Below are 15,136 nucleotides of genomic sequence, written 5' to 3' on the forward strand. Positions count from 1 at the left end.
AGTACCTGGACAACCGAGCCGTGGCGGCACACAGGTATGTGGCGTGTCAGAGGAGAAACGAGCCGTTCACATTTCCCTCTTTGTGGCAGGTAACGGTCCACAAACCTCACCGCACTTTAGGGACTGTTCTTTACTTATGAAGGGACTGTTAGGGGAGGAGGGAGGCTGGTTGATTTTTATTTTATTTATTTATTTTATTTTGATCCCCCCTATGTTCATCACTTATTGATGCTGTTTTTGAAGTATGAATAAGTCAATAAGTAATTTATTCCATTGAAATATCATTGATGTATTATAGAAAAGTGATTTATCTTTTTATAAATGACAAAAGGCACATTTGCCTCATTTTCGCTGTGGTATCGTGATACTACTCAGAACCATGATACTTTCACTGGTATCATACAGTGGGTCCCAATTTTGGTACCGTGACAACACTAGATGTCACAACCATTCCATTCGGAGTTGCGCAGTGAGGCGGCTCGGGTGCCGCTTAAACTCCCACCTTTGGGAGTGGGGGAACACTGCTCTCTCAGAGGCCCAAAGTATTCCCCTATTTCTAATTTTACAAATTAAGCACTGACTGGAGTCCACACCTCTGTCCTGTACTGTGGACTGATGAAGTGAGCCTCATCTGTCACAAAACATTAGCTTTCATAACACCAACCAGAAGTTAAAAATCTGACTCTAATAGGGTTTTTGTGTGTGCACTAAATCTGTAAATCAAATAAGAGGTCAGGAAATGAAGTGTTGGCTCCAGCAGTGGTGACAACAGGCCCAGTCAGCCTGTTGATCAGCTTTGATTTGTCAGGTGGAAAGATGAAGTTATGCATCAGCAGCGCTGCTTAATTCTCACTCCCCCCGACTTGTCAAAATAACTTAGCAGTTTTCCTTTTGACATTTACTGATCTTTGACTTTGAGCGGTGAGGGAAAGAGAGCGACTCAGTAATCTTACTCCCTGAGGGATGGATGGTGAGGAGGTGGGTGGGGCAGAACAAATCAATCTTGGCTCCAGAATCAAAATTGATGGATCCACACCTACACCTGATGCTGTGACATACTCTGCATTCGTTACAGACAGTGATAGATGGCTCCAAATGTATCTCTCCCTCACGTGTCACTTCTGCCCTGCAGTGAAGTGTCTGTTGTTTTACTTTCTGCGCTCTGGAAAAAAGAAAAGTGGAACAGAAACGATGAAAGAAGAAATTCGTCCTGTTTGCTCGTGTTGGTCCGTCTCACCTCTGCTTCACTATTAACTGCAGCTCCTTCAGTCTCTGGTGGGGTGACCGAGCCCACACATTGTTGCCTGGCTGCCACGTCGCCGAGCAAAACAACCACCCTCCCTCCTCCTCCAGGTTACCATGACGATGCATTTTGACTTTGGAAGAGGGTTACAGGGGAGTTGAGGACGGGCTGTGGGCGTGCACTCAAGGTCTAACTGGACACCTTCCTGCCTTCCTGTCGGGTTTTGGATGGAGGCTCAATGAGGGTAATTCTCTCCTCAGCTGCGTCTCCCTCCCACTCCTCTCTCTGTATTTACATTTAGATTTCAGGCAATTAGCCAAGTGCGCGCTAAGTCACTGAATAGTAGGCAGGAAGTTGGGGCTCTGTGACCTCCTACAACTGAAAATACACAAGAGCTGTGACAGAAGAAATACAAAGCTTGGAGGGATTCTCACAGCAGGTTGGAAATGATTTTTATAAACCTCAGCCTGTGGTTTATTTTTCCGTTTCTTAACCTTTAACTTGAACCAGACTGGGGCGAGGAGCTGAATAATTCGCCGAGCACATCCAATGAATCTTAATCTTATATTTGACCTGACTGATTCATACAAGTGAGGGCTTTCAGCACAGAGTGGTTTTAAAACCATCAAAGGATGACTCAGCAAAGCCACTGCCTGTTTTTTTTAACAGTTTAATTGCTGACGGTCTAAGAAGACTTACATTGTTGTACAGCTTCATGTTATGTTTGGTTAATTCAGCAGGTTATTTAATAATGTAAAGCTGCAATTGACGTGTTTGTGTACCTGCTTTCCTTCAGCCTACTTCATTGATCTCTGGCCCTAAGGGAAGAAACTAAGGAAAGTTTTTACTTTAAATTCTACATGACAAAATTTCTCTACTTGTCCATACAAAAAAAAAAACACCAAGATGTATTTTAGAAATGCAAAGTCAAAGCTTTTGTAATTCTGATTTAAAAAAAAAAAAAAAATCTTAAAGTGGCACAGTTTCTCAAAAATTACAGTCTATCTACAATATCTTCACATTGATTTTCTATTTCTAATTTTATTACATGTCTGTTCTGGAGAAGGGATCCCTCCTCTGTTGATCTTCCATTTTGTTTCCATTACCCACGAGTACCACAAGGGTAACTCATAATTAAAAAAAAAGAAAAGAAAAGAAAACAGGTAAAAAATAAATAAATAAATAAATTTTAAAAAATAAATAAATATATACATATAAAATCTAAAAATATATATACATTTAAATTCATGCATAAAAGTAAAGCGGTTAGACCAAAAGTATATTTTTTACTTTTCAGAATTAATCAAATAAAAAAGATGTGCAGTACTGTATATGTTTAATATTTTGACATCTAAATCACAATTATCAAGCCGCAATTCATTTTATTTTGAGAGTCAGTGACACAAGTCGAACCTTTGACCCTGTCGTCACTGATGTGGAGGACTCCAACGATAAAACTTTGCAGCCTGAGGGTGAGGTAGCAGCCTACATTGAGTTCAAGACACCAAAGGAGGATCCTTTGTGGGTTTTTTTGTGGTGGTGGAAGGAGCTAAAATGTCTCCTACCCTGGCAGTGATTGCGTAAAATGTTTTTTCACAGTCCTGGCTGAAAGAGACTCCTCCATTGGATTTGTAATTAAAGAACAAAGAACTCAGCTTTATGTGAGTGGCTGTAGCCTGTGTGTGTTAAATCATGGGTGCGGGTCTGGTTGTGGTACTTTTATTAACCTGTGTGGGCAACTGCAGCTTGGACTTAGACATAATGGCGGGTAACAGGTGGGTTCTGGTACTGAAGCTTTCCTGGTATGGGCAGGTCTGGTCTAAGGATGGAAGATTGTAGGCCTAACAGTTGTACTGTGTACAGATTGTAAAGCTCCTTGAGGCAAATTTGTGATATGTGATACTTTTCAGTTTCTCTGTTGATGAAGACCTACTAGAATTTAACAAATCCTACAGAATACATCCCCTCTGAGCACTGGTGTAGCTTGCACTCTAGCAAACACTGTGTAATTAAGCAACCTACGACTTTCTCCAACAGTTTACAAGACTTTGTGTTTGTTTGTATCTGTAATCTTGGGGGCAGACGTCATACAAAACTACAATATAATAATTATCTCCTCCCCAAATGTTTATCAACAGCTAGTCGAGCCTAAACTTCCCACCTGTAAATCACTTTTTCTTTTTCTGACAATCACTACAAAACTTTGAAATGAATTCAAGCTTCAAATGCATCAAGATAAAGGTCGACTTTTTCTATTTTTCCACTTAAAGCATAAACCACATCTGGCAGAAAGGGCATCAGTGGGTCGTCAACCTGAGAGACCTCCACTGACACTTCTCACTGAAGTTTGTATTTGACAACATCTTTTAAGACTGAGCTGTAACATTTTTGTTGGCAACAACATTAATGATTTTTTTGTTTCCAGTATCGGAGTGAGAACGACTTGATAAAGGTCACAGAACTACCTGCAGCAGAACAGTGTTCGTCTGTGAGCTCTGTGACTGAAAGTAACTACTGTAGAGTTTGTGTTGAAGCAGGAGAGACGTGTCTGTGTGTGTGTGTGATAGATAGAGACAGGATGAATGGACATTTGTGTGTTTAAGTGTGTGTGAATGTAGGAAATAAAGCCAGAGAGAAAGAACATCCAGACAGAGTGAATGACATCAGCTTTTGGCTTCCGGTGAGTCGGCGGTCTCTGTCGTTCTTTCTCTCTGTCTCCCCCGTCTCTCTATCTGTCCCCCCCCACCCCCCTTTCTGTCCGTCTCTCTCCCGTCGCTCAGGAAGAGTCAATTACATCTGGGGGCGTCGCCATGGCAACACATGGGAGCAATAGAAGGAGGCATGAGTCATCACTATTCTTAAAAGCTGTTTGGAGAGGAACGTGGGAGACAGGAGGAGGGAGACGGAGGGCGAGTGGGGGAGACGAGAAGAGACAGAGGAGGAGGAGAGAGGAAAATAGAGTGAGGTAATGAAAAAGGAGGGGGGAGAAGAGGAGGAGAAGAAGAGGGGAACAGGGAGAGGAGGAGATGAGAAGACAACAACAAGGGACAAAGATAGGAAAGGAGCTATGAAGAGGAAACAAGGAGAGAGGACATGAGAAAAGAGAAACCAAGGAGAAAAGACATGAAGAGGAGACATGAGAGGAGAGGAGACATCAACAAAGAGGAGAGATGAAACAAGGAGATGTGGAGAGGAGAGGAAATGAGAGAGGACTGGGAGAGGAAACAAGGAGAGGAGATATGAGAGCAGAGGAGACTAGGGAAAGAGACATGGAGGGGAGATGAAATAAGAAGAGGAGATATGGAAAGGAGAAAAAGACAAGGAGAGGACACCAGGAAAGTGGAAAAGGGCAGAGGAGAGGAGGAAACAAGGAGAGGACACATGTAGGCGAGAAACATGTAAAGGAAAGGAAACGAGGAGTATAAGAGAGGAGAGGAGACAGGACAAGAAGACAAGGTGAGGAAACAAGGGGAGGAGACACTAAGGGGAGATGAAACAAGGAGAGGAGACTAAGAGAGGAAACAACGAGAGGAGACAAAGAGGAGACACTGAGGGGAGAGGAAACAAGAGAAGGAGATACGGAAAGGAGGAAAACAAAGAGAGGATAGACAGAGGAAACTATTGGAAATACAGAGAGGAGACATAAGAGGAGAGGAAACAAGGAGAGGAGATATGCAAAGGAGGAAAAACAAGGAGAGGAGACTAGGAGTGGAAACATGGAGAGTAAACAGGAAGAGGAGACAAGGAATGGAAACAAGGAGAGATGACATGGAAAGGAAAGAAAACATGGAGAGGAGACATGAAGGGGAGAGGAAACAAGAGGAGGAGATATGGAAAGGAGAAAAAAAAGTGGATACCAGGAGTGGAAACAAGGAAAGAAGACAGAGGTAGGGGTGGAAATGAGGAGAGGAGACATGGAAAGGAGAGGAAACAAGGAGAGGACACGTGTGAGGAGAGGAAACAGAGGAGTTGGAACTATGAGGAGATAAGGGGGGAAAATGTGATGAGGTAAAAAGATAGGAGGACTTACAGGAGAAGAGGCGAGGAAGAAAGCAAAGGGGGAGGGGAAAGAAAACAGGAAAGATGAAGAGAGAGCAGAAGGACAAAACAAAACTTGAGGGAGGAAACAAGGAAGGAAAACAAGAGATGATAGGGAGAGAGGAGAGAGGAGTGTGTTGACAAGGAGCTTTGTTTATGGAGCAGTTAAAGGCTTATGAGTCTGGACTGTGGGCCATTAATAAACACACACACACACACACACACGCACACACATACACACATGTGAACACACTGACCACTGTTTTCACTGTTTAATTTGTTTTATAACCTCCTCCTCTTCCTCCTCTTCCTTGACTTTCCATCAGTACAGCTCCACCTGAACCTCCACAGATCAACAGACATGTTTTACACATTTTTACACATTAAACCTTGACTTTGTTCTGCAGCAGCCAAACACAGACACACACCTCTTCCTCCTCCTCCTCTTCCTCTTTGGCTGACATTAAATAACACATTAAATAATCACATAAATACACAGCTACAATCACCTACTTCGACCCACCTTCAGGTAAAAAAATCATTCGTCCTATTCAGACCTATGAACTAAAAAGCTTTCTATGATAACTAAAATATATATTTATACTTTTTTGTTCTACAGCACATGTTTCCAGGTTTTGGGGGTCCGTTCATTTTCAGTTTCACTGGCTTGAAATGAGCAGGGAGCTGTTTTATTTCTCCCGTTTATACGTTGGTGCTGTCTGAACGTTACGCCCCTGATCACAGAGCTCCACTGTGATAAACCTATAAGTTGTTGTTTTATGGAGGAGCTTACACTCTATAAGTTTTGGTGCAAGTGTTAAAGTGTTTCTTTGGAGTTTAAAGTCACCGCTGAATTTACTCCTCATCAAGATAACTGAAAGTGAATTGACCCCCAGTTCAGTCAAACCAATTTCCATCAGTCGACCTGAGCATCACTCGTCAGATCATTAAAACAGTCATTGGAGTCATTTTAAAATACACATATAATTTGGTGTGACAGCAGAGAATTACCTCAGGTAGTTTTCATTATGTAAAAGTACAATTATACTATTTACTTTATCGAGTGGTTCTACCCTTTAATCCGAAAAATAAAACTTTACCACAGATTTTCTATAAATCATTTTTGGTTTGAAATTGAAAAAGTAATTAAAAATACAGCAGGAAACCCACAGTGTCTACAATACTCTATTAAATATTCATTTAAAGGCACATTTACAGATACATTCTGTTTCTATTTAAAAGCAGGAGACCATCAAAAAGACTAACACAGATTGATAAAGCTGGCTCAAGTTTTACACAATACAAACACCTGTACTTTAAAAACAAAATGGAGTCTTGTAATTTTGGTTGTATGAAACTGAAGTAAAGATCCTTTGAAAAAAAAACCATACCTGAAGTGTAGCAGGTATTTTAAAATGATCATACATGCTAGGGCTGGGCGATATGGATGAAAATTCATATCTCTATTTTCAGGCTGACTGGCGATACACGATATATATATCTCTACATTTTCCACAAAATGGGAAAATATACAGCTGCACAACATGTAAATAAATAGCAGGGCTGTACGTTAACTTTTTGCACACAGCACTGGAGCTACAGAGGTTTTAAGGTTTGCAGCTCAGGACACAACTAACGTGAGTATAAAGGTATCAAGTAAGTCTAAATCCATTGTAGTTTGAAACAATTTAAAATCTTTGTGGGGAAATTAAAAAGTCGTTTTCCATCTGTTGGACTTTCAAATGAATCTAGTGCTGAAAATAATTTAAATATTTTCATTTATTCAGGCTGATAACCTTATTTATGCACAGAGCATCAACAGAGAGGCCGAGGGAGGGAAGGAGCAAAAGACACTTTGTCCACATTATATACGACTTAAATATGAAACATCTGTGTTGTCGCGCTGTCTCCATGTCACAAAATAGACTACAGCTACCAATAGGACAGCGACGTGCTATAATTCATCTCACACACAAACTAGCAGCGCAGTGCTGTCCTGCACATGTGCTACTGCAGTAACTTCATCCATGTCACAGACTGATTTAGTGTAGCAGGTGCAACATATAGACCAATGTCACACTGTAGACTAATTAACAGATGGATTTAACAGAGGAGCAGCTCTGTGTGAGTGTTGATGGAGAACAGAGAGTGTGAGAGAAGAGAAGCACACTGGCATGGCTTTTCAGAAGATCAGCATTTTGAAACGTAGCTTGACCCTGTATCGATATAAACGGTACTGTCTAAATCTAGATCCTGCTTGAAAATATATCAATATATTGTACATAGTCATTATATCACCCAGCCCTAAGACATCCCTCCAGATTTTTGAAAATATTTAGTTTGTAATTTCTGACATTAACGTGTAAGATTGATGTCTGCATGACGTTCATCTTTGTGTATTACAGGGGCCATTTTCGGGCGTCCATTTTGTTCCAGAGGTAACAAAATCTACCTAGCAACACCTCATAAGCTCAATAATTAACATGATTTAACCCTTTTGTTTAATTCCATGACGTACAAATGAAAATCTTACTGCTGCAAACTCAACAAAATATTTTTTGCATTTTTTTGGAAATATTTAATGCTTTAATAAAAATGTACACAGTTGAAACTGCTGTGTTTCGTTTACTTCCTGTGGCAGCTGAGCTACGAAATAACATTTGCTGCAGCCATTGGCACTAACTGAGTTAAATAGATTTTACACTTAAATATCCATTATTGCAAGCTTCAGTCTTAAGAAGGAACAAAAAGGTATAATCATGATTAATCACAGCGAATTGTGCAATTAACGGGGTAATTTCTTTTAACTGATTGACAGCCCTAGAAAATTTGTGAAGATACTGCACAAGAAATAGTCGGCTCATAAAACCACAAATGGCTGCCTTTATACTTCAGCTTTTGTGCGAATTACAAACACTAAAAATTATAACGTGTTAATTAGAGGTGCTGTTTTGTTACCTTTGGACACAACCAGGCTCGATGTTTGCCCATTTCCTGGCTGTGTGCTAAGCTAAGCTAACCTGCTGTCAGCTGTAGCTTCATATTTAATGAAAAGATGTAAGAGTGGTGTTAATCATCTCATCTTGACTCTCAGTAAGGAAATCCATAATGTCCATAATGTTCCTTTCAGCTTTAAATGTCAGCCTGTGTGCAGACATTTGCTGCTTAAACAAACTGTTAGTCAAAGTGTTTAAATGTCACTAAATTACACCTGACTGTCGAAACTACAGCCTGTTTTTTTGTAATGGTGGGCTGTGACTGGCGGGCCGCACTGCTGCAGCACAACAATGAAATTCTAATTCAAATGAATGATGGTTGACACTTTGACTCACAGTCTGTAAAGCATTTCAGCCGCACACGTCTAATGTCAGAGATGAGGCAGCTGGTGTGTGAGATATTTTGTAAAACAGCATTTGGGCTACAAAGAAAAACAAAAACAAACAGGCACTGTTGTTGTTGTAGCGTAGGCAGCATCCAAATTAAACTAAAGGCACAACTGGTCTGAATGTTGGCGTGATGCTCTGTTACTCAGTCTGAGATGGTTTATGAATGTGTCGACAAACTGAGGGAGGAGGATCGACGGTGATGAGAGATTTTTAACTGTTGCAGGTCCAGTGTTTTCTCTCTTTTACGGAGCAGTGGAAGGTGTGATCACATGTGTGCAGGTGGAGAGTCCAGGAACAGTCTGAGTGGTTATATTTACAGTCTGAGTGTTTGTAATACTCGAGGCAGAGCCGGCCTCTTTCCAGGATCAGCATCTCTTCCAGTGTTTTCTTTTTGTGAATGTGAGCAGAGGGACAGTTGGAAAGATGAATGAAAACACGGAGAGATGAACAAACCGAGGTCTTCAGATCGTGCCCTTAGATACCCAGAAGTCCTTGTGTTTTTTTTCCAGACACAGCGTCTACTCACTGAAGCTGAAGTTTGGGCCAGAGCTCTCTGTGGTCGGAGAGGAGGGGCCTGCACTGGATACAGCACTGGAGGGGACACTGCCATCTTTAAAAAAAAAAAAAAACAAACACAGATGTTAGTGCACTTTGGACAGATTGCTTAACAATTCCGACCTTAAATCCTTCATTTCTAAAAAATCTATTAAGTATCCATCTTATTTTTCTCTCACCACAGTGAGCTCTCACTCCACTCAGACTCTGAGCATGTACTATGTGCTCCGGAGTTTGCGTCATGTGGAGGGACACAGAGTGAACAAAGACGGGGGAATGATTCGGTACAAAAACAGGAAAGCAACAGCGTCATCTACTTACCGCTTCTGTTGCCATGGAGAACTTCATGGAAACAGTGTTTTTGAGTTTCATAAATCAAGCCACGTGCAAATCAATGTGTAATCTGACCAGAATAAACTCAGTATTTAATAATTCAGAGCATTTTCAGCACATTTTAACATGATGTTCTCTCCCTATTAATTAGTCAATAAAGTAATGAATATTTAAGGACATTTTAAACCTGTATGTAGTGAGACATTACTGGAGGTCTTTCCAATAGATTGACTAAAAATGTTTCACAGTCGTTTTGACACCTAAAAATATTCTCAATGACTTTCTTTGGCCCTGTTTACACCTGGTATTAAAATGCATCTTGGGTGATTGTATGGTAACTGGACACCTCTTAGTAAAGCTCTGATCAGGCCCGAGAAAATCAGGCCTGGCCCTACATGAACCTGTACAGTTTCTGTCAGAGCCTGACTCACAGCAGCAGTTTTGGACCCGAGCCTGATTAAAAACATTAACTTCTACTATGACAGCAGTAGGTCAGTCCATAGGGACGTGGGTTGGGAACTGGAGGGTTGCCAGTTCAAGTCCCTGTTTGTGCATGTGTGTGTATTTCAGGCCTGTGTGTCTATGACAACAGAGTAAAAATAATTAATTTAAGTTATTAAATTTCCCTTCAGGGATTAATAAAGTAAAATAAAAGTTAAATAAATATATATATATATATATATATATATATATATATACATACATTTATCAATAATATATTTGATATTAAAACATTTATAACAAGCTGAGGGCTAACGTGTTTCCTCGCACCATTTCTTCTTCTTCTCATCTTACGACAGGTTCTGCAGAGCTTGCCGCACCCCTCTGATCATCTAGTGTGCACAGCAGTCCACAGTGATGTGGCACACATATGATGATCACAGCTCTTAGCTGCATGTTACGCAAATCTCTCCCACTGCTGGGGAGGCAGAGGGAAACACTGCCAACCAAGTCGCTTACAGCCGTCACTTTCTCTCTCAGTAGCACTAGAACTCCCAGTTTCATAAAGGAAGAACAAACACAAGTAAATTTGTAAGAGCCTGACCCGATTCAAGCTCAGGGGAGTAAATAGAACTTACAGGGAATCAGAGATCTAGCTCCAAGTCCAGGTGCAAATGCAGCCAATGCGTCCTCAATGTGTCAGTGTTATCTGTCAGCTCGGAGGATTGATTAGGGAAGGTTGAATCTGTGAATATCTTTCCAAATTCACCAAAATTCCTTGAAGCCATCCACAATCTCCTGCAGTCTGTCCCCAAACTAACAGGCTAAATTGGTACTGACGTGTGCACAGCACGACAAACCTCCCATCAGTTGAAAACAAAATGCATTTGGTCTTTGTGAACAGACATGATACACGTTAATATTTGCACAGTGAGTGGGGAGGTGAGATCTGATCTGATCACATGTGGAGACACATTCTATTCTATAATAATAATTCCTATTATTCAATATGCACATTTTAGTGATTTTCAAGGTGCTCTTACCCAGGGAAACATAAATTGGCTGCAGTAATTATCAAAACAATTTATCAAGCATCTTTTATTTGACTTAAACAAAAATTTTGATGTACAAATTTTGATAATTTTCCATTAGGCCCGGATCACACAGAAAGCGCTTTAGCAGCTGGAGGTGCCTTTTATTAATATGCACCTGACATTCTGCGCTCTATGTGCCTGGCGTTTTTGCAGGAGCGCTCTGAACTCCTCAAGTTGAGAAAAACTTTAACTCAGAGCAGAAAAGTGCCCCATGTCATCTCTGCTGTTTTCCCCCATTGTCCAACCCGATGTTTGAGAGGTGGGCCTTCTGTGGTGGTCACGACAACAAGCTTACAGTTGGCAAACAATGGAGGAGAAACTGGTGGTAGTGGTTGCTGGATACCCAGAGCTATACAACTTTGCACAATGCAGTTACCTCAATCTCAAGCCTATCAGTGCAGCAACTGAAACAGACATCATGGAGGTGAAGCTCCTGGACCAACTGGTGGTACTCCCCGTGATCCTCTTTTTTAGGGTCTCATGTACCCACACAGATCTCTGTTTCCCTGTGCTCAACAAACTATTTGCTGACAGCTTCTCACCCTCAACCAGAGCTACAGCAAGTACCCTCTGCCTCAACATTTTAGGAACTAGATACTGATTACTGTGAAATAAACCAAATAAAAATAAACTCTATATTGATTACACAGGAAAGTTAGGTTAAGGAGGTGGTGGGGTGGTTGCCTGGCAACAATAAAAAGGTGCAAGTGTTTTGTTTTTTTTTTACTAGTGGCATTCAATTAAAAAAACAAAAAAAGGCAGTGTGGTGCACCTCATGTTATGCAGCCTGCAAAACGCTTTCTGTGTGATCGAAGCCTTGGCCATGTTAACAGCTTTGGTTTTTATATTTTAAAGCCTTCTGACCGACTGTACAGTTTCATTGGCCCGATGAATAAAGTGACAGCAATTAACTTATAATATTTTCATAGTCTGTGTGTGCAATTCACTTCCACAAACACTGGTGATTTATTTTTTCTCTGCTGATATATCTTGTGGTTGCCAGCATCTACAACTCTGCAGTACACGCTGTGAGCAAAGCTTTTTTTCCTCTTTTTCACAAAAATATGGACAGACTGATGAATAATGATAATAAGCAGCAGATAGCAGGCCTGGTTCTGAGCTTGGTTCAAGGACATGTGCTTTCTCAGCTGATGTGAGGACTGACTGTGTGATCTGTCATGATACAGTTAGTAACTGAAACTACAAGGTCACTGAAGATGAATGAAGCCCATCAGGTCAGATCTGCCACCAGCTGCAGTACGTTAAGGTCATCTTGAATGTGTGGAAGCCCTATTTATCATAACCAGATTTTGCTGAGCGTGCACTCTGCTTCTCATTCATACGGCTACTCATTTTCACACACTGGAGCTGTAAAGGAAGGTCTGTGGATTAAAAGCCGTGTTCAAGGCAGAATCTGAAACTGATAGCCGCGAAGCAGTGGCTGCAGTTTGTAAATGAAAAATGATTTTGACCACTTAGAGTCATTCTTGATAGCTACATTTAGATTTTACCAGCCAGAGTGGAATTTTAAGACCTCAGTTCTTCCAATCAATCTCTTATTTTTCTATTTTACAATAAATGCTTTTAAATAGAATCCACAAAAACACATAACGCTGTGTATATAGATCAAATGTATTCGATAAAACACAACATTACTTCCTTTCATTGCTTGATATAGCTGGGATATTCCTAGTCTTAATCCCCATTACAATATTAACATCTATCAGAAGACATAAAAGTGGGCCTACAATAATGCCATAATATAATTTAATAGACTTACGCCACAGAGGCTGGCTTGGCGGTCGAAGAGATGTTTCAGATCCAGAGGAGGACAGAGGCTGCTGAGGGCTGTACAGAGACGTCTGGCTCTGGGAGTCAAACAGGCTGGAGAGCACTGGAGCCAAAACAGGGGAAAAAAACACATTAAGATCAGTTAACAAATGTCAGCTGTAGCTAAATATTTCAAGACCTTTTGTGAGTTGGCTCTACCCTGGTTAATGTGTGTGTTTACATCCACATCAGACACCAGAATGTAGAATCTGTAGCCCCTTTTTGCAAATACTCCCCAGTTTTAGGCGTCAGAAGGTAATCAGACAAGTTAAAATAACAGTCATCATATTTAATATTTGGTTGCAAATACTTGGCAATCAAGGACTCTAATCCACGACCCACACATATTCATGACGCTTTGTCATTCATTAGCTCTGCCAAGATGATCATGTATTTGGCTCGGTTTGTGTGTTTGTCAGTAGAAAAACTGCTGGCCTGATCTTCATGAAATTTGGTGAAAGTGTGTAGCATGAGCCAAGGAAGAAGTCATTATTGGGTCCAAAACACGGGGCGAATACACAAATTATTTTTCACTATGCAATTAGCAACACTCATAGTCTGGGCTGGAATTGTACACAGCTCTCACCACAGATGTCACAAAAACACATGGAGGTGCCTGAGCTGAAACAGTGGCGGTTAGCAGTACACTGCTAAAGACATCAACAGTACTGACAGTGTATTAATAGAGCTTGGCTCACAGTCACCAGGGGTCTCATTTTTAAACACTGTGTACGCATAAAACGAGGCCTGAAAGAGGCGTACACCACTTCCCATGGAAAAGCTGTGATTTCCGAAAACACACTTGATGGGAGAAACTTTCACCCACGCTTATGAACATTTGGAGATGAAAAATTAGGGATGCAGATGGTGAGGTGGAAGTGTGATTGTAGACATTGTCGAATACATTTGGCGCACGCCGTATTTGGCTTTTTGCCTGTACGTACATTTTTAGTATGGATCCTACGCACTGTTTTATAATTGGGGGGGTTAGGGTTAGTTTTTGATATCAGGATTATGAAAAAACTACTGGTCCAATCTTCATGAAAATAGGTGCCCCAAGCAAGGGAGTTCAAGTATCTTAGGGTCTTGTTCACGAGTAAGGGTAGATTGGAGCGTGAAATGGATCAGCAGTTTGGCGAAGCGTCTACAGTGATGCAGGCGTTGTGCCGGACTGTCGTGGTAAAGAGGGAGCTGAGCCAAAAGGGAAAGCTTTCGGTTTACTGATCCATCTATGTCCCAACCCTCACCTATGGTCATGTGCTTTGGGTAATGACCAAAAGAATAAGGTCGCAGATACAATCAGCCAAAATGAGTTTCCTCAGAGGAGTGATCGGGCTCAACCTTAGAGATAGGGTGAGGAGCTCGGCCATTCGAAGGAAGCTCAGAATAGCTGCTGCTCCTTCGCATCCAAAGGGGCTAGTTTAGGTGGTTCGGGCATCTGATCAGGATGCCTCCTGGGTTCCTCCCATTGGAGGTGTTCCAGGCACATGCCACTGGTAGGAGGCACCAGAGCAGACTGAGAGCACGGTGGAGGGATTATATATTTTGTCTGGCCTGGGAACACCTCAGGATCCACCAGGAGGAGCTGAAATGCGTTGCTGGAGAGAGGGACGTCTGGGATTCTTTGCTCAGCCTGCTCCCCCAACGACCCTGCTTTGGATAAGCAGTTTAAAACGGATAGATGGATAGATGGAAGAGTGTAGCATGGGCCAAGGAAGAAGCCCTTAAATTTTAGTGCGTATTTGAAGAACAGGGAAGATACAGAAATAGTTTCTCACTTTCATTAACATCGTGAGATAGGGCAATTCGCTTCAGTGGAGGTCTAGGCTCTCCGAGAGCCCCTCTACTTTCTTTCTTTGCTTTGAGGATTTTTTTAAAACTCCAATCTGGTCTTCATTAGTGAATCACATAAAAAGTTGGATTGAGGTCAGGTGACTGAGTTGTACAGTCCAGAGAATCCCAAATTTTAGCCTAAAAAACTTGGGTTTCTCTGTGTGTATGTGAAGGACTCCTGTCTGTCCATATTGTCCTAAAATTGGGGAGCTGATTGTCACCAGTCTGGATGTGAACATTCACAGAGACGAAAGTCAGCACTTAAACTTCATAATCACTCTTTTTAAAAACAATGTGCTGGAATATAGAGCCAACAAATGTGTCACTGTCCAAATAAGACTGAAGTACATTTAACATCAGAAAAACCCTGCAGAAATGCACTT

At 41.3% G+C, this 15,136-nt stretch overlaps 1 protein-coding gene across 8 annotated transcripts in view; it reads right to left on the reverse strand.

Moving 5' to 3' along the window:
* Nucleotides 1–5,538: 5,538 nt before the first annotated feature.
* Nucleotides 5,539–15,136, reverse strand: part of ppip5k1b (diphosphoinositol pentakisphosphate kinase 1b) — an 80,290-nt gene continuing 70,692 nt past the window's right edge. For 7 of the 8 annotated variants that reach the window (XM_033635149.2, XM_033635148.2, XM_078167737.1 and 4 more), the window contains 2 exons: nucleotides 12,871–12,984; nucleotides 5,539–9,277 (listed from right to left, as the gene is read on the reverse strand). In XM_033635149.2, coding sequence (XP_033491040.1) covers nucleotides 9,186–9,277; nucleotides 12,871–12,984 — 206 coding nt within the window. In that variant the 3' untranslated portion in view covers nucleotides 5,539–9,185. Of the gene's footprint in view, nucleotides 9,278–12,870; nucleotides 12,985–15,136 lie in introns of those variants that run through there. The other variant, XR_013491589.1, reaches the window with a different exon arrangement.

Source organism: Epinephelus lanceolatus, chromosome 5, assembly GCF_041903045.1.
Source record: "Epinephelus lanceolatus isolate andai-2023 chromosome 5, ASM4190304v1, whole genome shotgun sequence".
In the NCBI taxonomy this organism is placed as follows: Eukaryota; Metazoa; Chordata; class Actinopteri; order Perciformes; family Serranidae; genus Epinephelus; species Epinephelus lanceolatus.